This window comes from Bufo bufo, chromosome 6, assembly GCF_905171765.1.
Source record: "Bufo bufo chromosome 6, aBufBuf1.1, whole genome shotgun sequence".
Lineage (NCBI taxonomy): Eukaryota > Metazoa > Chordata > Amphibia > Anura > Bufonidae > Bufo > Bufo bufo.
Window position 1 is genome coordinate 100,143,408 of NC_053394.1, and position 22,609 is coordinate 100,166,016.

The 22,609-nt window shown below is 44.7% G+C and overlaps 1 protein-coding gene across 1 annotated transcript; it reads left to right on the forward strand.

Annotated features, from left to right (window-relative positions):
- The first annotated feature begins 265 nt into the window (after positions 1-265).
- On the forward strand, positions 266-21,884 carry NRBF2 (nuclear receptor binding factor 2). Its single transcript, XM_040437140.1, has 4 exons — positions 266-473; positions 13,777-13,861; positions 15,886-15,926; positions 20,589-21,884. The coding sequence occupies exons 1-4, from the start codon at positions 444-446 to the stop codon at positions 21,327-21,329; spliced, it is 897 nt and encodes a 298-aa protein (XP_040293074.1). The 5' UTR covers positions 266-443; the 3' UTR covers positions 21,330-21,884.
- Positions 21,885-22,609: the final 725 nt, after the last annotated feature.

Genomic DNA, 22,609 nt, shown 5'->3' on the forward strand with positions numbered 1-22,609 from the left:
TGTTCAGGACGTGAGACACAAGATAGTATTCTGTATAGTAGAGCGGGCCCTCTGCTGGTCTGTACTGGACTCACAAGACGACGCTGCGGCCGCTGCAAATGAGAAATGTTGGTGTGCGCCCTCTGCTGGTTCGTTGGTGATCGGCAGGAGGACGCTCTGGCAGTCTCCCCGGCAACATGTCCCTCCCCGAGTCCTGCTCCGACCCTGGCGAGCTGCTCCGCCCCAGCTACGTGGTGGCGGCGAGGAGAGTGACGCGCTGCTGGGCGGGGCCAGAGGAGGAAGTTGTTTGCTGCGGGAGCTGTTTGTTTTGACACAGCCGGGATCTGCGCCCGGGGTTTCTTCCCGCAGCATTGGTGACAGCGCAGCCAGATGACAGGACCCAGAGCGCCCCCTCCTGTCTAGCAGCCTGCCCTCTCTGCCACATACACGTCCAGCCGGGCTCTATGGAAGTGATGGAAAGTCCACTGAACCTGGTGAGTGCCCTCTCCCTGCTGCACTGCATCACGTAGCAGATGGCTTCCCTGATCGCCACCTCCCTGGCACATGAGGGGCCGGCTGACTGCTGCAGGGTGGTGAAAGCAGAACTCCCAGCAGATCATGGGGATTGTAGTATTTCAGCAACTGTCAAGCTGCATTGTACCCACTGTGACAGTATTGTAACAAGCCCACCTATTGTAACATAGCAGTGCCCACCCTGTGCCTAGCACAGCAGTGCCCATACCTTCACCCCTGCAGCAATGGCCTCTTCATGCCAGGCTGTCTAGTCCTCCAACAGGGCGGCAAATGAATGCATCTTATCTCTGTAGGCCTAAAGATGGGGCCTTCACCCTGCTCTGGACTGTGGAGGTGGCATTGGTGCCCGCTCTGCGTCACCTGAGGTGTAGCATAGACCACGGTATGGGGCCTGTAGAGTGAATCTGCAGAACATCTACCGTATTGGGCCTTGTAGCCCCCGGTGCAGAGGAGTAAGACCCACCTCAGGGTCCTGCGCTGTGATGTGTGGGTGCTACCTGGTAATTCCCAATAATCTGCAGTGGGACTTTTCTTGGATTATCAGGATTTCCAGAGTTTAGGGTGTCGGGTTGTAGGAGCCAATCCTTCTTTTTTACTTGCCCAGTGATAAGAACAGTTACAGACGTAATCCAAAAATGTTGGCACAAGCAGCAGACATATGCTAACTGGCCATTTAGGATCTGCCTGGCCCTGCCCTGGGAGGCCATTCAGGGTGAGAATAGTTTATAGACAGGTCCTACCAATCAGGAGGCGGTGTTATGGGGGTGCCCACCACTGCTCTAGGGGTACCTCATACTCTGCCTATGCAGATGTGACGTTCTGGTGTCCACTGCTGACAAATGCCAATGTCAGAGAGAGTATACATGGTGCCCGCTGCTCCCCAGAACAGAGATGGGAAATCTGGGGCTCAGATACTTTTGCTCCATGTTTGCCCCCGTCTTACCACTCAGGGAGGTTAGTAGCCCTTTTTTGCATGACGAGGAGCAGTTGTACATCTGAGCACCTGATCAGGGGAAATTTATTGACCCCTTGATGTCTGGTGGCATCTGGGGATGTCTGGTCTTTATAGTTCTGATGAAGCTATGTGCTTTTAGACATTAGCATAAGGCCTCATGCACACAAGCGTATTTTGTTTCCGTGTCCGTTCCTTATTTTTTTTGCGGACAGCATGCGGACCCATTTATTTCTATGGGTCCGCAAAAAATGCGGACAGCACACTGGCCGCCTCCATAATCATGGAAATAGAATGAAAAATATCTACAAACCGGAAATAAAATTAGATTAGAAAGAGGGGTATGTGTCACTATCCGGTTTTATCTGGCATAGGGTGCCGAGCATGCGCTCCATTCATTCTCCATGGGACGGTTGGAAATAGGCGAGTGCTGTACTATATTTCCGGCAGTGCCATAGAGAATTAATAGAAAGGCACACCGCATGGTCAACCCGCTGTCCCATTGTGGATCTTCAAAACGCATATCACGTCGATCTTACGTCTAGGGTTGCGGGTATCAAAATATCGATACCCAATCGATACTTTTGTCCCGGTATCGATACGATATCGGGATTTGACATTTATCGATACTAGTCTGCCCTACTGCGCAGCCTAGCATCACAGAACATAAGCGCGCTGCTGTCAGCGCGCACCGTGTTCTCCTCAGCAGCACAGGGGAGAAGGAGTCACTCTCTCCCTCCCCCCTGTGCCACCGCCGCTGCCAAAAAGAAGAGAGACGGGAGGAGGAGGGGCGGACGCACTGCGCCACCAATGATGGTAAAGGACCTTTCATGGGTCCAAACATTGTAAACTAACTATCAGGATATGTAGAGCGGTGCCCAGGGATCTCACTGAACTTACTATTATTCCTGAGCGCCGCTCCGTTCGCCAGCTGTGTCCCCCGGTATATTCTGCAGCTCTTCTCAATGGGCGTCTCCTTCTCCCTGGCTGTGAGCTGTCCAATCAAAGCGCAGAGCGTCACAGCCAGGGAGAAAAACAACTCACCTTCTCCCTGGCTGTGACGCTCTGCGCTTTGATTGGACAGCGCTACAGCCAGGGAGAAGGAGACGCCCATGGAGAAAGACTCCGTCTCCTCCCCATTGCTCCGATGCTAGCAATTAGCATACAGAGCGGGAGAATATACCGGGGGCCACAGCGGGCGAACGGAGTGGCGCCCAGTAATAGTAGTAAGTTCAGTGAGATCCCTGGGCTCCGCTCTACATATCCCGATAGTTTACAATGTTTGGACCCATGAAAGGTCCTCTTTAACCTTTTAATACAGGAGTCAGGTGCCGGCAGCAGAATCACATAGCCGGCACCCTGCCTCTGAGAGGGAGCTGCGATCAGCGGCAGTTAACCCCTCAGGTGCGGCACCTGAGGAGTTAACTGCCGCTGATCTGCTGCCGGCACCCGCCTCCTGTATTAAAGGTTAATTATCATTGGTGGTGCAGTGCGCCCCCCCCCCCCCCCCCCAAGTATTAAAATCATTGGTGGGAGTGGCCACAGGGTCCCCTCCCTTTCTCATTGGTGGCAGTTCTGATCGGAGCCCAGCAGTGTAATCCTGGGGCTCCGATCGGTTACCATGGCAGCCAGGACGCTACTGAAGCCCTGGCTGCCATGGTAAGCTCCCTGCTGCTGTGTGCACTATGTACAGGGCAGCAGGTAGAGTGTGAGATCCTATTCACCCTGGTATCGAATGCTATCGAGTATCGCAATACTTTTTTATGGTATCAAAATCAAATCAAAATTTTGGTATCGCAACAACCCTAGTTACTTCCTTCTGTTTTTTTTTTTTTTTTTTGCGGATCCATTGACTTCAATCGGTCCTTGGTCCATATTTTGGGGCCAAGATTAGGACATGTTCTACCCTTTTGCGGAACGGACACATGGATGCAAACGGCTGCATGTGCAGTCCATTTTTTTTTTCTTGCTGACTCATAGAAATGAATGCGTCCATGTGCATTCTGAAAAAAAATGTGGATCAAACACTGATAAAAAATACGGTCCTGTGCATGAGGCCTTAAATGGGTTATCCAAACCTGAAAATTCCACCCACAATGCCTGGGCCCCACATACAGGGAATACTTACCTGGTCCCGAAGCCTGTGTCCTTCCGGATCCCTCCACAGCCGTTGCTGCATTTCCCCGTTGTGCAGATCACAACATTTGTGTGTGTGGTTGGGGGGGGGGGGGGTGTGCAGCCAATAGCAAGCCACGATGGTTACCTGCCCCCTTGCATCATGTCAACACCACCACTGTCAACAGATGTTGTGATCTGCATGCCGGGGAGATGCAGCGATGGCCATGGAGGGATCCGCAAGGACACAGGCGTCGGGGACCAGGTAAGTATTCTCTGTATGAGGGACCCGGACATTGTGGATGGGTTTAACAGGTTTGGGTAATCCCTTTAAGGGCTCTTTCACACCTGCGTTCTTTTCTTCCGGCATAGAGTTCCGTCGTCGGGGCTCTATGCCGGAAGAATCCTGATCAGTTTTATCCTAATGCATTCTGAATGGAGAGAAATCCGTTCAGGATGCATCAGGATGTCTTCAGTTCCGGACCGGAATGTTTTTTGGCCGGAGAAAATACCGCAGAATGCTGCGCTTTTTGCTCCGGCCAAAAATCCTGAACACTTGCCGCAAGGCCGGATCCGGAATTAATGCCCATTGAAAGGCATTAATCCGGCCTTAAGCTAAACGTCGTTTCGGCGCATTGCCGGATCCAACGTTTAGCTTTTTCTGAATGGTTACCATGGCTGCCAAGACGCTAAAGTCCTGGCAGCCATGGTAAAGTGTAGTGGGGAGCGGGGGAGCAGTATACTTACCGTCCGTGCGGCTCCCCGGGCGCTCCAGAGTGACGTCAGGGCGCCCCACGCGCATGGATGACGTGATCACATGGATCACGTCATCCATGCGCATGGGGCGCTCTGATGTCATTCTGGAGCGCCCGGGGAGCCGCACGGACTGTAAGTATACTGCTCCCCACTACTACTACTTCAACCAGGACTTTAATAGCGTCCTGGGTGCCATAGTAACACTGAACGCATTTTGAAGACGGATCCGTCTTCAAATGCTTTCAGTTCACTTGCGTTGTTACGGGCACCTCCGGCAAATGGAGTACACGCCGGATCCGGACAACGCAAGTGTGAAAGAGCCCTGAGGGGGTTTTCCAAAACTTTAGAACTGATCATCTTGCCTCTGCATAGGTCATCAGTATCTGATCGCTAGGCATGTAACACCCGGGAACCCCGCCGATCATCTGTTTGAGAAGGCAGTAGCGCGCAGTGGCAGTGATGACCCATTCATCGGTTACATGGCCTAGGCGCAGCTCAGCCCCATAGAAGTTATATACTATATACTATGTACGGCGCTGTGCTTGGTAAGCACGGAGAAGGCTTCGGCGCTCACAGGAGCACCTCTGAGCACACGGCTGGCAGAGGTCCCGATGTCGGACCCCCACGATCAGATACTAATGACCTATCCAGAGGATAGGTTTTAAATGGAAGTGTTCGTTACATCACAGACCAAAGTAGTGCATGTCTCCGTGATTTTTTTCACTCACCCACGGTCGGTAAAAATAAAATATTGAGGTGTAAACAAACATATTAAAATGAATGGGTACGTGTGTTGTCCATGGAAAATGCTGACTTCACGAATTAGTGAAAAACGGAAATGTGAATGAGGCCTAATAGAAATACTATTTGTATGTTTTTTAAGACTTTAGCCAAAGGAATAATGATGATCGTATATAGAGATGTGACATCACAAAGATGTATTGTCAGTTACTTGTGATGTCACATTTTTATATACGATTATTGGGGGGACCTTTGAGAAAAAGAGACGTCATTGCAGCCAGTCTGAGTCGGCGGTTCATTTTTGTAGTGAAGTTTCCATCATGAGAGCTGAGTGCTGATTGGTTGCCATAGGTAACCAGGTCAGGTTTCCTCTGCACAAGGCCCGCTGTGCCCACAAACAAGTTTATGATTCAGCCATTTGTTTTCCTCAGTTTGTGTCATGCATGTCGCCCCGAGCATTATGTAAAACCGACCTGAACAGCGAGGCGGGTGCAGAACCTGTGACGTGTGGAGGTTCTTCTTCTTAGTTGCACACGTGGCACTGACCACACAAAGGCTTCTCCACTATTCTTGGCTCCTCAGAGGGATAATTACATCACCAGTTTTTAAAATGAATAAGATCCAAGATGACCGTGAGATGTGATTTCTTGCTTTACTAACAGCTGTCAGCCATTACAAGTGAGACAAAGGGGTTCTCCTCTCACATCTCGCTTTCTGGCTGCTGCAAAGTTGGACTGTAACTGGGCTGTTCATCATAAACCCTCCAGTAGGACTACAGCTCTCAGCATGGCCTTTCTATTCCTAATAGTAGATTCAGATGATGAAGTGTATATTCATTTTGATCATTATTAAGGCTTTGTTACCAGAAGATTAAAGCCTAATTCTCTGAAATGTAGATATCGCTACAGTTTGGCCATAGACTTCATCAGCAGGACTTTTTGACCTGTGAGGTGCTGCCCCCAGAGGTGAAGAAGACCCACCTGCCGCAAGATTGACAGGGCCAGACATTTAGCTGGTCCCTGACCATTTCCTGCGCCGCTGCTCCAATTAACAGAGCAAGGAAATAGGCTATGGCTCGGCTCCGGAGCACAGTCGCTTTAGTAGGCCCCTTTCATCTCACATTTGGGAGATCCGTTTGCTTTTACTTGGATTTTCTCATTTTGAATTGTTACCCATTACGATCAAGTTTATAAAAAATTACAAAAGTCTTCCATGCAAATTTGGCCGAAACCACTCTTTTGCAGGTCTGGCCGACAGTCTAATGCAGTGATGGCTAACCTCCGGCACTCCAGCTGTGGTGAAACTACAACTCCCAGCATGTTCCATTCATTTAGATGGAGAACAGCTAAGGATGTTTACATCTTGGGAGACATAGTTTTACCACACTGGAGTGCCGGAGGTTGGCCATCACAGGTATAATGTATGGGGAGCTTTTCATCCTTAAAGGGAACCTGTCACCTGGATTTTGGGTATAGAGCTGAGGACATGGGTTGCTAGATGGCCGCTAGCACATCCGCAATATCCAGTCCCCATAGCTCTGTGTGCTTTTATTGTGTCAAAAAACCGATTTGATACATATACAAATTAACCTGAGATGAGTCAGAGTTTGAAAATATGACTCTTCTCTGGTCACACAAAATATGACTCTTTTATGTTAATTTGCATAAAAGGTGGGAAGTACAAAAATGCTGAATACTTATTGAATTCGTCTGCAAATTAAATTAAAAGTGTAATTTATATGTTTAGGGTAACACAATGAACATTTAGAAACGCTCAGCGAGGGTAGCACAGTAGAGGTGACAGGTTCCCTTTAAAGCACTTATTAAAACTGTAAAGAAAGGTGGGAGATATTACACTTACTAATATATCTTCTTAAAGGGGTTCTCCAGGAATTAAGAAAATTAAAATACTTAAATATTACTTCATTATAAATACAGTATATTCTCAAATATCTTACATTAGTTATAATGTCTCGTTTTGTCTGGGGAGCAATCATTATGAAAAACAAAATGGCCGCTGTCCTATTAGCACACACAAAACCTGTCCTAATCACACAGCAGGAGAAGTTACTTCACAACACTGAGGTAAAGAGCTGCCTCATCCTCCTCTCCTGCATGTCAGGGATTATCATCCTGAATACAGATTAATATGATCTTCAGCTGAATCTCTGTAGGAATGGAGTTCATGAGCTGATGTGGCTAATGAGAAGCAGCACTTGTATGTATTCTCCATTACCACAGTCTGTCCTGTCCATCATCTCTGTACTTCATGTCTCCTCATGAACTCCATTCCTACAGAGATTCAGCTGAAGATCTTCTCATCTGTATTCCGGATCATTATCCCTGACAAGTAGGAGAGAAGGATGAGGAGGAAGCAGCTCTTCACCTCAGTGTTGTGAAGTAACATGTCCTCCTGTGTGATTATGACAGGCTTTGTGTGCACTAATAGGATGGCGGGCATTTTATTTCTCCTGATTGCTCCCTAGACAAAACGAGCACACACATCTCTTCATACAGTGTACAGGTAGGACACATACAACTATATACTGTTTATAAGGTACCCTTGTACACAGAAATGTGTGACCCCCCCCCCCCCATCACTGTATATAGAGATCCGTGACCCCCTGTACACTGTATATACTGATGTGTGACCCCCTGTATACTGTGTATAGAGATCCGTGACCCCCTGTATACTGTATATAGAGATCTGTGACCCCCTGTACACTGTATATAGAGATCTGTGACCCCCTGTACACTGTATATAGAGATCTGTGACCCCCTGTACACTGTATATAGAGATCTGTGACCCCCTGTACACTGTATATAGAGATCTGTGACCCCCTGTACACTGTATATAGAGATCTGTGACCCCCTGTACACTGTATATAGAGATCTGTGACCCCCTGTACACTGTATATAGAGATCCGTGACCCCCTGTATACTGTATATAGAGATCTGTGACCCCCTGTATAGTGATATGTGGACCCCCCGACCACCGTACACTATATATAGTGATGTGTGACCCCCACCCTACTGTACATAGAGATGTGACCCCCCTGTACACTGTATACAATGATATGTGGACCCCCCACCACTGTATACAGAGATGTGTGACCCCCTGTACACTGTATACAGTGATGTGACCCCCACCACTGCATATAGAGATCCGTGACCCCATCTACACTGTATACAGTGATGTGTGACCCCCTTATACTGTATATACAGATGTGTGACCCCCTGTACATTGTATACAGAGATGTTTGGCTACACTCGTTTCCCTTTTCCCCCAGGTGAAGGGTAGTCATATCTTCATAGATGATTTCTAGGCTGTCAGCTGGGAGCAAGTGTTGTGATGATAGACAGGATGCTCCTCTCTATGTGAGAAGATCGATTTGTACAAATTTATTTATGAGTTCTTGTGCTTGCAGCCTTATTCTGTCCGCGATAGGGACGCAACCAAACGGAACAGAATGCATTTTGATGACCCCCGTTTCGTTCAGTTCAGTTTTGTCCCCATTGACTATGAATGGGGACAACAATGAAGCGTTTTCTTACGCTATTGACATCTTATGATGGATGTGAATAGCGAAATTGAAAACGCAGATGTGAAAGTAGCCTTAGAAAAATTATATTAACTTTAAGCCAGTACATTTGATGTGAATACTTCATAGTAGGGTTGTCTCAATACCAAAATTTAGATTCGGTTTCGATACCATAAAAAAAGTACCGTATTTATCTCCCCATAAGACGCACTCCCCAAAAAAAAAAGTGGCGGAAAAATGCCCCTGCGTCTTATGGGGCGAATGCTTCCATTTTACATCGCAGACTGCGATGTATGAGCCGGGAGAGAGGAGGGGCTGGAGTCCGGAACTAGGGGCGGGGCCCGGTGCAGTCACTGTACTCTTACATCGGGCCCCGCCGCTCACCGAAGTATTTATAAACATGAATCCTTATCCTGTTATTAAGTTTAACTAACGCTGCCCTCTCCCATGTTCCCCTGTATCCCCCTGTATCCCCACAGCACTTACTTAAGCTTCAATAGCAGGCAGAGCGGACGGCAGCAGTAACGTCACTCACTGACGTCATTCATAAAGTGGGCGGAGCAGGCGCTCAACGTCAGTGAGTGACGTTACTGGTGCCGTCTGCTCTGCCTGCTATTGAAGCTTGTTCGTAAGGTGCGGCACCTGAGAGGTTAACTGCCGCGGATCGCAGCTACCTCTGATAGAGGTCAGGTGCCGTCTATATGATTCTACGGCCAGTAACTTCATTGGTGGCGCAGTGGCCACAGCCCCTCCCCTCCTCTTCCCCTTTCTCCTTTCATTGGGGGCAGCAGCACAGGGTGGAGGGAGAGAGTGACTTCTTCTCCCCTGTGCTGCAGAGGGAACATGTCGCGCGCTGAGAGCAGCGCGCTCCATGTTCTCTGATACTAGGCTGCGCAGCCTAGTATCAGTAAATGGCAAATCTCGGTATCGAACCGATATCGGGACAAAATTATCGATTGGGTATCGATATTTCGATACCCGAGCCAACCCTACTTCATAGTTTTGGCTATTGTCTGTGGCACTTTGGATTTTTGATACTTAGGGTGGCCAACCCATTTAATCTTTTCTGTTCTCTCAGGAGATAGCTGCTGATAATTGCCCCACGTCAGTGGTGCCACCGATCACTTGACGAACAAGCAAACAACTGTTTGTCGTGTTCACATATTATATACTTGCATAAAATCCTTGTTTGCCCTGTGTAAACAGAGATTTGCTGCAGGCAAACAACAAATATGTATGGGGGCGAATGATCGCAGTAGTGATCATTCTTCCCCATACAGAGGTGTGATTTCTGCATGTAAATACTATCACCTCTGCTCAACGATCGGCCAGTGTTCTGATAATTGCCATTGAACAGCTGATAACAGCTACTAATCCTCCACCTCTGATGACATTGTTAGGTGCAGGGTCAATGTGAGACCATATTATAAATGATCCGTCATGCGGATACATTTAATTGCAGGTTTGTGAACAATAGAGCTCGATGCTGTCACACCAGTTCTTAGGAAGCTGGAGGTTTTTAGATGTGAATTTCTGGCTTAAAGCTGGGTGGCATTTGATCTCCCTACTGAACCCAAATCTTAGTTAGGGCCGTATTGTTTTGCGGTCCGCAAAACACGGATACCAGGCCATGTGTGTTCTGCAATTTGCTGTCCGCATTTTTTGTGGCCCCTTTGAAATGAATGGGTCTACACACGTTCCGAAAAATTGCGGAACCGATGTGGACTCATTCATACAGTCATCTGAATGAGCCCTTAACCAGAGGCCCGTTTCTTGGTAACCTGAAAGTTTTTGGACTCTCTTGTCACCTACACATTGTGATGTGATATCTGACGTCTTCAGATGACAGGTTGGATTATGGCGCAACTCTGCGTTGGAGGTCATGATCCCTTATCCTTGAGAAACCTTCATAAGTAGGATTTGGGAGGTGTTGTCCATTTCGAAGAGGAAACCGGATAACACAAGCGATCTGCCTGCAGTGAAGAATAAATCATTACTTAGCTGACAGATCCTGCTCTGGTTCTCCCGACTAGGTCCTGTTTAACCGACTGAAGTGGTGACAACTGCAGCAAATCACTGGCCTTTTCGGTGCACTACTGGCTGCAGCGGTCATGTGTTGTAAACGTGACGTTACTGCTACAGCCGGGTAAACGGAGCCTGGCCTGGAGAACCAGAGCGGCAGCATGAGATCTGTCAGATAAGTAATAATCTATTCTTTATTGCAGGCGGATCGCGTGTGTTGTCTGGTTTTCTTCCTAAACTGGACAACCCCTTTAAGTTGTCCATATCTAATGTGTATGGGGGCCTTCTGACTCTGATAAGGTAGGTGCCAGCGGCACATTGGCTAGGCACTTTAGCTAAAAGTTTCATGGGATTTTTTCAACCTTGTCATAAACAAGATGTGAAAATTGCTGCTTAGATCTGTACAGTAGATCCCGATGTTATCACAGGGGTGTAAAGAAATAGACATTGGGAGGTTGGACCAGTTTTAGGGTTCACTTTCCTGGATCTGGGATGGAGTTATGTATTCTTGGTAACGGGGGGGGGGCGCTCTGTCACAACTATAGTAGTGGATGGCAAAATAAAGTGATAGCTGATAGGTTGTGTATTCAGGGCGTGTAGTCATGTGGTTTCTGTGCGGGGTGTCCGTGGGGAGGCTTTTGCGGTCTGCTCTATGTAGGTGTAGGACATTCCTCTGCTGTTTCTCACTTGTTTTCTCCCTGTCACGCTAGGTAAGGTTAATCATTTATGCATTATCCAGGCCGACGTGATACATTGCCCCTGTATCATGTCATCCAGAACTCTATCTGCTCACGTAAGCCTGTTGGAAGGATGCCCTCACTATAATGCCATGATATAATTATCTGTAATTCCCTGTTATTATGAACAATTACCCAGCTGGAAGTGGAGATTTCACCAGCTGTGGATGACCGTGCTGCCGAATGGGAATTGTTATATTAATGAAACGCTAAACCAGAAAGTTTAGTCGATAGGATAACTTTATAGATTGTCTCCCCCTTTAAGGGGTCCTTACAACATTCTGCCAGCCGATAGGTGGTATACAGTAGACATCTCTTTGGCCATAGATAATGCCATTGGATACAATAAAGTACAGTGATCCCTCAAGATACAATGACCTCAGGTCTTTTATGACCCATCGTAAGTTGAAACTAGACTCGGCCTACAATGTCTCAGACTCATATCCAACCAAGGACTTGTCTTGTATATAGCTGTATTAGTTGCTTGTTAGCAGCCATTCCTGACTGTTATATGTATATTATTATTTTCTTAAATCTTCATTTTCTCTTATCTTGGATGACATTTTGTGGCTTTGGAAACGATTACTCAAGTTACAATGGTTTCAACATACAATGGTCGCCCTGGAACCAATTAATACTGCAGCTTGAGGGACCACTGTAAGTAGAATGTGCTGTGCTGCCCATACAGGGCCGTGTGCATGGTCTAGAGGTCCACCAAGTTCCTACGTACTATTAGCTGTAGGCACTCCGTATGGAGCCTGCATATGGCACTGTACTAAAGGGGATATTCCACGTAGAATACTTCCAAAATACATCATGTAAAGGTTCAACCAGACAGAAGAAAACCTCTGTACGGCCTGTATAGAGGCCTGTGGGTTATGGCTCCATAGAACTTGGCGCTTGTGCAGGGCTAGCCTTATGAAAGGGAGAGAATATCTCAAACTGTGCCTGGATGCTGCAAGTACAGTATACATGATTTATGCTCAGCTCAATGGGCCACCTTTAGTAATGTGAATGCACTTAGACCTTGTCATAAATTATCCCAAATTTGGTGTAATTTGGTGCATCTAATTTTGAAAAATCCTCTGCACCCAGACCCTAAAAGAGACATAGCTTGGTGGGAAAGGGGTTTGGTTTTTCAAACTGAGTGGGGCCTAAGATATAACATTTTGCCACAATTTTTTTTCGCAAAGTAAGTTAACCAATGGGTGGTATAAAGTTAGACAAAGTTGACGCCATCTATAGAGTTAGTAAATCGGCCCCACTGTATTCCTGTGTACTTCCGGTATCATGACATCTGCTCTCACAGATGCTGTGCTACTATTAGATAAAGGTCTTCAGTAAAGAGGGACATCAGATCTAGAGGTTCGCTTACACTACTGTAGCCTTGGTCCATAGTTTTAGCATATAGCATATTTTGTCCTGAAGTGCATTCCTTCAGGAATGAGGAGCACAAATATGGCTGAGGTCTTATAAAGAGTTCTAGCTGCTTAGAAAAGCTATGTAAGGGCTCTTTCACACTTGCGTTGTTCTGTTCCGGCATAGAGTTCCGTCGTTGGGGCTCTATGCCGGAAGAATCCTGATCAGGATTATCCCCATGCATTCTGAATGGAGAGAAATCCGTTCAGGATGCATCAGGATGTCTTCAGTTCCGGACAGGAATGTTTTTTGGCCGGAGAAAATACCGCAGCATGCTGCGCTTTTTGCTCCGGCCAAAAATCCTGAACATTTGCCGCAAAGCCGGATCCGGAATTAATGCCCATTGAAAGGCATTAATCCGGACCCGGCCTTAAGCTAAACGTCGTTTCGGCGCATTACCGGATCCGACGTTTAGCTTTTTCTGAATGGTTACCATGGCTTCCAGGACGCTAAAGTCCTGTTTGCCATGGTAAAGTGTAGTGGGGAGCGGGGGAGCAGTATACTTACCGTCCGTGCGGCTCCCTGGGCGCTTCAGAGTGACGTCAGGGCGCCCCACGCGCATGGGTGACGTGATCGCATGGATCACGTCATCCATGCGCATGGGGCGCTCTGACGTCATTCTGGAGCGCCCCGGGAGCCGCACGGACTGTAAGTATACTGCTCCCCACTACTACTACGGCAACCAGGACTTTAATAGCGTCCTGGCTGCCATAGTAACACTGAACGCATTTTGAAGATCCAGCGGGCATCTCCGGCAAATGGAGTACACGACGGATCCGGACAACGCAAGTGTGAAAGAGGCCTAAGAGAGTAGAAGTTGCCACCTTTGGCTTCCATGTACACATCGTCTATACTTGTATACTTGAACATGCTGGGGAGAAGTTCAGTGTTTTTTTATTTATTTATTTTTTAAATAAAAATAGAAGATAGACTTTTACATGAAGCATATTACCAGTTCTTTGCGCTCTTCATGTTCACAGGCACATCAACAAAGCAGAAAAGCAGATCGGTTTCTGGCTACAGGAAAATATGAAGAGGCTATTGCATGTCACAGGAAAGCTGCTGGTATGTACTACGCTTCTACCTGTTATACAGTAATCCACATTTTATCAAGTAAGATACACTGAATGGCCACTTCATCAGAGACACCCATCTAGTAGCGCGTTGGACCTTCTTTTGGCCATTAGAACCACAGCAAGTGGCATATTCCACTAGGTGTTGAAATTGTTCTGCAGAAATATTGTCACATGGATAGCTTCTTGCAGTTTCTGCAAATTAGGTGGATGTACTGACCAGTCTGTACTACCTCATCCCAGAGATGCTTTGTAGGATTACGATCTGGAGACTGTGAAGGCCGGGGAAGCAAGGAGACCTCGCTGTCCTGTTCCTGGAGCCAACCCATGACCTATATGACCCTTGTGGCATGGTGCATTGTCCTGCTGTACGTGTCCTACTACCATAGGGTAAACAGCTGCCAAGAAGGGATTTACCTGGTTGGCATAATGCCTTGGTAATCCCTAGTGTCCAAGCATCCCTCCACAGGTATCAGAGAACCCAGGGTGGACCTAGGAAACATTTCTCACACCATTGCTAGACTTTCACTGGCCTGGAGTGTTCACACCTGACAGAAAAGGGTCAAAAACACTTGTGGGTAGTTATAAAGGATTAAACTGCTCAAAGGCCTTTTCTGTGAAAATCTGCATTCTGACAACTTTAATATCTGTGCTCATGTTATAAGCTGTGGGAAATGGTAGCACATTCCCAGCACACGTGTTTAGCGGTAGATTCCTCTAACAAGGTCACACAAACTTTTCTCCTATTAAATAAATGTAAAGTTTCTGCACATGATTATTTCATAATCTTGATTTGGCACAATTCCTGGAAAAAGCCTTGAGGTAAACCATGCCGGGGCCATGTTACTTCTTCTCAGCCTCATACTATATAGAAGGACAGTGTAATGCAGTGAATACTCGCAAAAAGGAGAACTCTGGCAGTGAGACGTCTCCTGACAATCCCAAACTATGCAGATTCCTGAAGAATCATTAATTCCTGACTTCAGCATTGGATTCTGAGGGTCGACTTCTCCGAATAAATTTGTGTATGCTAAGAAATATACACATTGAGAGGACTCCCTAATGAATAATCATGAAATATTGACTGGCTATCCTTTAAAGATGACCCGTACTCTGCAGACATGTTTAGTAAATACTAGTAGTCTTCATAAGATAACAATTCTGCAGCGTCTTTTCTTAGGATTCTACCTACTGTCGGTCCTCTGTTCTCCCAACTAGACCATTATGAATAAACAGACACCTGTTACCAGTTGGAGGTGTGTCCCTGCCCACTCTTACACTGTCCAATCAGTGCTGAATTTTGTAGGGGGCGACCCCTTTCTTCCTGGGTATTGGTAACAGCCAGTTGTTAATTTATTCATAAAAGTCTAGGAGGTAAAACAGAGGAACAGCACAGTGTGTTACAAAAAGAATCGTTAGTTCATGGGTAATACCAGTCATAAATGTGTAATAAGTGAGACTCATATCTATCAAGAGAACATGCGTGCTGCTCAGGGTTGCCAACCATTATTATTATTTTTTTCTGGGCAACTTATCGCAAAATGACGGACAGACAAAAAATTTTACGGACAAATTGGAAAACCATAATGAATGATAAAGATACATAATCCATGTCTATGGCTCAATATACTGATAAGAACTCAGCGTTTACTGTGACCTGTAAAATGATGATAGTTACCACCAAAATAATCTAGTCCAGTACCATCAGCCTAAAAACAAAAATCACGGACAGATCAATTTTTTTTTCACGGACACAAGAAAACAGTCACCTTTTTTTACGGACTGTCCAGAAATTTCTGGACGGTTGGCAACTCTGGTGCTGCTCTCTCCTTTGTGGTCAATGAGGCAGGGCAGTATCACATTAGGATTGGCACATTGTTTCACAGTGTGTGTGATAAAACCACAGAGTAGGCTCTCCATTCCATAGCAATGTATATGCAAAGAATAAACCCATCTATGTCCCAAGTGTCACCTGCACAGCCTGCTCACATTCACCTATGGTTTTCTTTATTACAGCCTACCTCCTGGAAGCCAAAAGGTTGACACAGTCTGAGCAGGTAAGATGGTATAAGAACGGAGTGGAAGAAAATCATAGTCCACTTTTATATCTTTAAAGCTGAAAGGGGTTGTCCCACGAAAAATATCGTACATTTTTTCAAACCAGCATCTGGATCAGAATACTTCAGTTATTGCATGTAATAAAAAAAAATTGTATAGCCACAGAGTTATTCACTAAAATCTATCTGTTTAGCGCCACCTTCTGTTTGCTCTTTTTCAACTGTTTCTGTCCTGCTCAATGTAATGGAAGCACATGCTAGGTTCCATCCTTCTACTGCCTCCAGCTGCAGCAGAAAGGACACACCCCGTAAGTTGCCAACTTGAAATAAATCTAGCAGCGCAATTGGAGCAATGATTGGAGAGGTCTTTGGATCCATGTGAGGTACAGGTCTGGTTCTAAGTTTGTTCGAAAGAGATTGTCATATACTATATGACATTGGATTTTTATTTTTTACATTAATCATGGGATAACCCCCATTTAATCACTATATATATTATATATATATATATATATATATATATATATATATATATATAATTAAGTTATGTAAAGTTCTAGTATACTTTGTGTTTGTAATTATATTTATTATAAATTAACCCCTTCCTAAGGTCTCAAATGGACTCCACAGTCATTGCAATTTGTATAGAATAGTGGAATTTGTATATAGAAATAGGTTTATTATAGTTCAGTCCCGCCACCTGCTGGCTTGAACTGTAATATAAAAGTAATGAGTCTGAAAGCCTAATACAGGCTCATGCTCATTACAAGCATAGAATGCTTTCTCCAATCTCTGCCGGGGAAAGGGTTCTTGCCCTGATAGCGCACGCATCCTTTTCCATTCAGAATGGCCCTTTCAGACACCTTGGTTACATGTGGCTACGGCGTTTGAGGGGTTAAATGTCCGCAGTCGGCATTACCGCCGATCGCAGACATTAGCCGTAGGTGTCTGCTGTATGAAACTTCAGGCACCCGGCGGCATCTTTTAAGACCTGACATCCACCGTACATGTATGGTGGATGTCGGGAAGAGGTTAAAGACAATGCTTTATATGACAGTGTTTCTTGTCAGTGAATGAAAACATTTTTGTTCACGTTGAGAGACTGAAAATTTATTAAAATTAGTTACAGTGGTGCTTGAAAGTTTGTGAACCCTTCAGAATTTTCTATATTTTTGCATATATTTGATAAAAAAATCTAATTAGTTTTTCATGCAAGTCCTAAAAGTAGATAAAGATAACCAAATCAAACAAAAATATTAGACTTGTTTATTTATTTAGGAAAATGATCCAGTATGACATGACTCTGAGTGTCCATTTTTGGCTCTATACACCACCTCAATGGATTTGAAATGAAGCGAATAAGATGTGCTTTGACTGCAAACTGTCAGCTTTAATTTGAGGGTATTTACATCCAAATCAGGTGAACGGTGTAGGAATTACAACAGTTTGCATATGTGCCTCCCACTTGTTAAGGGACCAAAAGTAATGGGACAATTGGCTTCTCAGCTGTTCCATGGCCAGGTGTGTGTTATTCCCTCATTATCCCAAATACAATGAGCAGATAAAAGGTCCAGAGTTAATTTCAAGTGTGCTTGGAATCTGTTGCTGTCAACACTCAAGATGAGATCCAACTGTCATTAGGCTGAAAAAAACAAAACAAACCCATCAGACAGATAGCAAAAACATTAGGCGTGGCCAAAACAACTGTTTGGAACATTCTTAAAAAGAAGGAACGCACCCGTGAGCTCAGCAACACCAAAAGACCAGGAAGACCACGGAAAACAACTGTGGTGGATGACCGAAGAATTCTTTCCCTGGTGAAGAAAACACCCTTCACAACAGTTGGCCGGATCAATAACACTCTCCAGGAGGTAGGTGTATGTGTGTCAAAGTCAACAATCAAGAGAAGACTTCACTGGAGTGAATACAGAGGGTTCACCACAAGATGTAAAACATTGGTGAGCCTCAAAAACAGGAAGGCCAGATTAGAGTTTGCCAAGCGACATCTAAAAAAGCCTTCACAGTTCTGGAACAACATCCTATGGACAGATGAGACCAAGGTCAACTTATACCAGAGTGATGGGAAGAGAAGAGTATGGAGAAGGAAAGGAACTGCTTATGATCCTAAGCATACCACCTCATCAGTGAAGCATGGTGGTGGTAGTGTCATGGTGTGGGCATGTATGGCTGCCAATGGAACTGGTTCTCTTTTATTTATTGATGATGTGACTGCTGACAAAAGCAGCAGGATGAATTCTGAAGTGTTTTGGGCAATATTATCTGCTCATATTTAGCCAAATGCTTCAGAACTCATTGGACGGCGCTTCACAGTGCAGATGGACAGTGACCCAAAGCATAACTGCAAAAGCAACCAAAGAGTTTTTTAAGGGCAAGAAGTGGAATGTTATGCAATGGCCAAGTCAATCCCCTGACCTGAATCCGATTGAGCATGCATTTCACTTGCTGAAGACAAAACTGAAGGGAAAATGCCCCAAGAACAAGCAGGAACTGAAGACAGTTGCAGTAGAGGCCTGGCAGAGCATCACCAGGGATAAAACCCAGCGTCTGGTGATGTCTATGCATTCCAGTCTTCAGGCTGTAAATGACTGCAAAGGATTTGCAACCAAGTATTAAAAAGTGAAAGTTTGATTTATGATTATTATGTCCCATTACTTTTGGTCCCTTAACAAGTGGGAGGCACATATGCAAACTGTTGTAATTCCTACACCGTTCACCTGATTTGGATGTAAATACCCTCAAATTAAAGCTGACAGTCTGCAGTTAAAGCACATCTTGTTTCAAATCCATTGTGGTGTTGTATAGAGCCAAAAATGTTAGAATTGTGTCGAAGTCCCAATATTTATGGACCTGTCTGTATGTGAACCTTTGCTTTCAGTATCTGGTGTCATCCAATTGTGCTGCAATAACTGCAACTAAACCTTTCCAGTAATTGTTCAGTCCTGCCCATTGGAATGTTAGCCCATTCTTGTGTACAATTCTGTTATGTTGGTGGGTTTCCTCCCTTGAACTGCTCGCTTAAGGTCCTTCCACAACATTTATATTGGATTAAAGTCAGGACTTTGACTTGGCCATTCCAAAACTTTGACCTTATTCTTCTTTAACTATTCTTTGGTAGAACGACTTGTGTGCTTACGGTCATTGTCTTGCTATATGACCCACTTTCTCTTAAGATTCAGCTTACTGACAGATGTGGTGACCAAATTGTTGGTATAATTCAGAATTCATTGTTTTGTCAATGATGGCTATATCGTCCTGGCCCAGATGCTGCAAAACAGGCCAAAACCATGATACTACCACAACTGTGTTTCACAGATGGTGGGATGAGGTTTTCCTTTCTTCAATGCTTCTCATGTAAACCAAAAAGTTTGATCTTGGTCTCATCCATCCACAAACCATTGTTCCAATAGCCAGCAATGTCATTTTTGGGGAGCAGCAGCTTTCTCCTTCAATCCTGCAATGCACCCCATTGTTGTTCAGTAGACTCATGAACATTAACAATAGGTAATGTGAGAAAGGTCTTTAGTTGCTCAGAGGTTAGCTTGGGTTCCTTTGTGACTTTGCGGACTATGACATGCCTTGCTCTTTGCATGATCATTGTTGACTAACCACTCCTAGGAGGGAGGTAATAATGGTCTTGAATTTCCTCCATTTGTACGCAGCGTGTTTGATTGTAGATTTGGGGAGTCTAAACTCCTTCGAGATGGTTTTGTAACCTTATCCAGCTAGATGAGCATCAATAACTCTTCTGAGATTCTCAGAAATCTCCTTTTGTTCTTCAGATCAGACTTTGATAGATCCCTGTTTTTACAATAAAACAGGTTGTCCACTCACACCTGATTGTCAACAGATGACTCTAAGGCTACTTTCATACTAACGTTTTGGCTTTCCGTTTCTGAGATCCGTCATGGGCTCTCACAAGCGGTCCAAAACGGATCAGTTTTGCCCTAAGGCATTCTGAATGGAAAAGGATCCACTCAGAATGCATCAGTTTGCCTCTGTTCAGTCACCATTCCGCTCTAGAGGCGGACACCAAAATGCTGTCCGCCATGTGGTGCGGAGCAAGACGGATCCGTTTGACACAGTAGAAAATTGATCCGTCCCTATTGACTTTCAATGGTGTTCATGACTGATCAGTCATGACTATAGAAGACATTATACAACCGGATCCGTTCATGACGGATGCATGCGGTTGTATTATTGTAACGGAAGCGTTTTTGCAGATCCATGACGGATCCGCAAAAAACGCTAATGTGAAAGTAGCCTAACTTTGCATTAAAATTATTTTCTAATAGTAAACTTTTGCCACTTTCAGACATGTAATATTACATTATTTTCCTCAAATTAATGACCAAACCTAATATTTTTGACTCGTTTATTATCATTGTTATCTTTATCTCCTTTTCGGAATTGTGTGAAAATCTGATGAAATTTTAGACCAAATTTATGCAGAAATATAGAAAATTCTGAAGGGTTCACAAACGGTTACGCACCACTGTGGCTACATGACCATCTCTCTCAGTGAAAATAACACACAAGTCTGCATCCTGACTCATTTATGAATTACCAATTCTTCTATAGAAGTTTGGGGAAGTGTTCTTTTTGAGTGCTGCATTGATTTTATCTGTGTCATTTCTTCTCTAGGCTCAGCTGTCATTAGAGCTGCAGCGGGAGAGTCATATAAAGCAGCAGCTCTTAATTCAGGAAAGGCTGAAAAGAGCCAAACGAGAAGACAAACTCCGAGCTCAACAAAAAGCAATAGCTGCAGAGAAGGATTTGACCGCGAATCTCCAGACATCTTACAGGTCATCTGCAGATGACAACAGCCAAAATGCACTTGTTTCTGCAGGTCAGAAATCCAGTTCTAACCCAGGGAAGTCTTTGCAGGAAATTCACAGTGTCTTTGAGAGAGAACCAGACTCTCTACTATATCTGCTGCAGAAGAGAAAAGAGCCACTGGAACCATACAAGGCAAATCGAGTTCCTAAAGATGACAAAACTAAACTGGAGGAGCAGGCCACTAAGATAAAGGACCTGAACCTGCTGGTGGACACACTATTGACCGAAAATGAAAAACTGAGAAAAGAGAACAGAAAACTTCGGGCAGAGATGGCGAGATTGCAGCAGAATCCCGAGAAAGAGTTGGACATGGACACCGATTTTGTGGAGAAGTCTGAGCTTTGGAGTCTTCAGCAACCAACACCAAGTTCTCCAAACCCCACATCTACTTGGCAGAATTTTGTAGCAAATACCGGGAAGGTGAAGGACATTCCTATACCTAATCTTCCACCTCTAGACATTCCTTTACCAGATCTTCCTCCCCTTGAGCTCCCAGAAGATATACAGTCGCAAATCACAGAATTTAAAGGACTTATGGACAGCTAGGGAAACAACAAATTCAGAGGACAATCACAAGGGAAAACCATCTTGGCAGCAATATTGGAAGGGCCACTGTGTCTTTGCCAGAGTCTACCATAGAAGCTGGAACAGTCCAGTAAACCGGTAGACACGTCACTGTGAAATATTCAATCTGAGGTCGAGTAGATCGAAACGAAATCCTAAAAGAGAAATAAGCGAGCTCTGGAAACAATACGACTTTTCTTTTAAACCAAAAGACTGAAGTAACTTTTAAAGAACCTTTGCCGAAATTTTATATATAAGTTATATATGTGTGAGGTTATATATATAATTCCATAAGAACAATTCAGAGCGTCTATCATACATGATAGCTCTGCATTCTCAGCATACACTTTCTGTCTTGCATTCAGAGTGTACGCATTTTGTTATGCACAGAAATCACGTGTGTACAGCAGACACACAGCTCGACTTGTGCCACATTGCACTCCTAGATCTAACCTCCAACCAACAATGAAATGTACTTTTTTTTTTTTTTTCTGGAACCAAATTACATGTTATTTTTAAATAATCAGTTTACAAAATTGAAAAAAAATCAGGGTGCATTGTACTTTGCTGTATATTAAAGTATGTGTTATGCATTGTTTAAAATACTTACTGAAAAGATATCAGTATCTGAATATAACAGTGCATGGGTGCAAGATATGCTGACTGGCAGTATTTGATTGACAATAATAAAGAGTTTCTATCTGCAGCTTCTGCTCTTTCTGTGTAATGCAGATCAGCAATCATGGAAATAGTTTCATTCTCAGTAACTACAAGCTGACATCGAGAAAGTGCCGCCGTGTGACTATTAGTGTGTGCTGCACATAAGTATATAGTCAAAATTAGCATTTTGTTTTCATGCAAGTCAAAAATAGTATAATGTTGTGCCATGCAGGTTATGGCAAATATCAGCAGACGTAGAGACGACAGGAGTTTTTTCTCTAAAGCCTCCTCTACTGAAGCAAATCAATAAACCTGTAATATCCAATCTCCGGTTGCTGACTCATTCCAAGACATATACAGTATTGAATAATGAGGGGTGACAATCTAATCATTAAGTGGGCAGCCCAGCTGGATTAGTGAGGACAAGGTTTGGGTATGTGGGAATTTAATATGCTCCGTTCCATGCCCTGCCCAGGATTATTATTATTATTTGAGAGTGACATTAATTTCTTGGGGCTGTACATCTAAGGCTACTTTCACACTCGCGTTTGATGCAGATCCGTCATGGATCTGCACAGACGGATCCGCATCAATCATACAAC

Coding starts and splice junctions, on each gene's coding strand:
- NRBF2 (XM_040437140.1), top strand. CDS start 444: ATGGAAGTGATGGAAAGTCCACTGAACCTG. Junction 13,862..15,885: donor ATGTCACAGGAAAGCTGCTG/GTATGTACTACG, acceptor TCTTTATTACAG/CCTACCTCCTGGAAGCCAAA. Junction 15,927..20,588: donor GGTTGACACAGTCTGAGCAG/GTAAGATGGTAT, acceptor TTTCTTCTCTAG/GCTCAGCTGTCATTAGAGCT.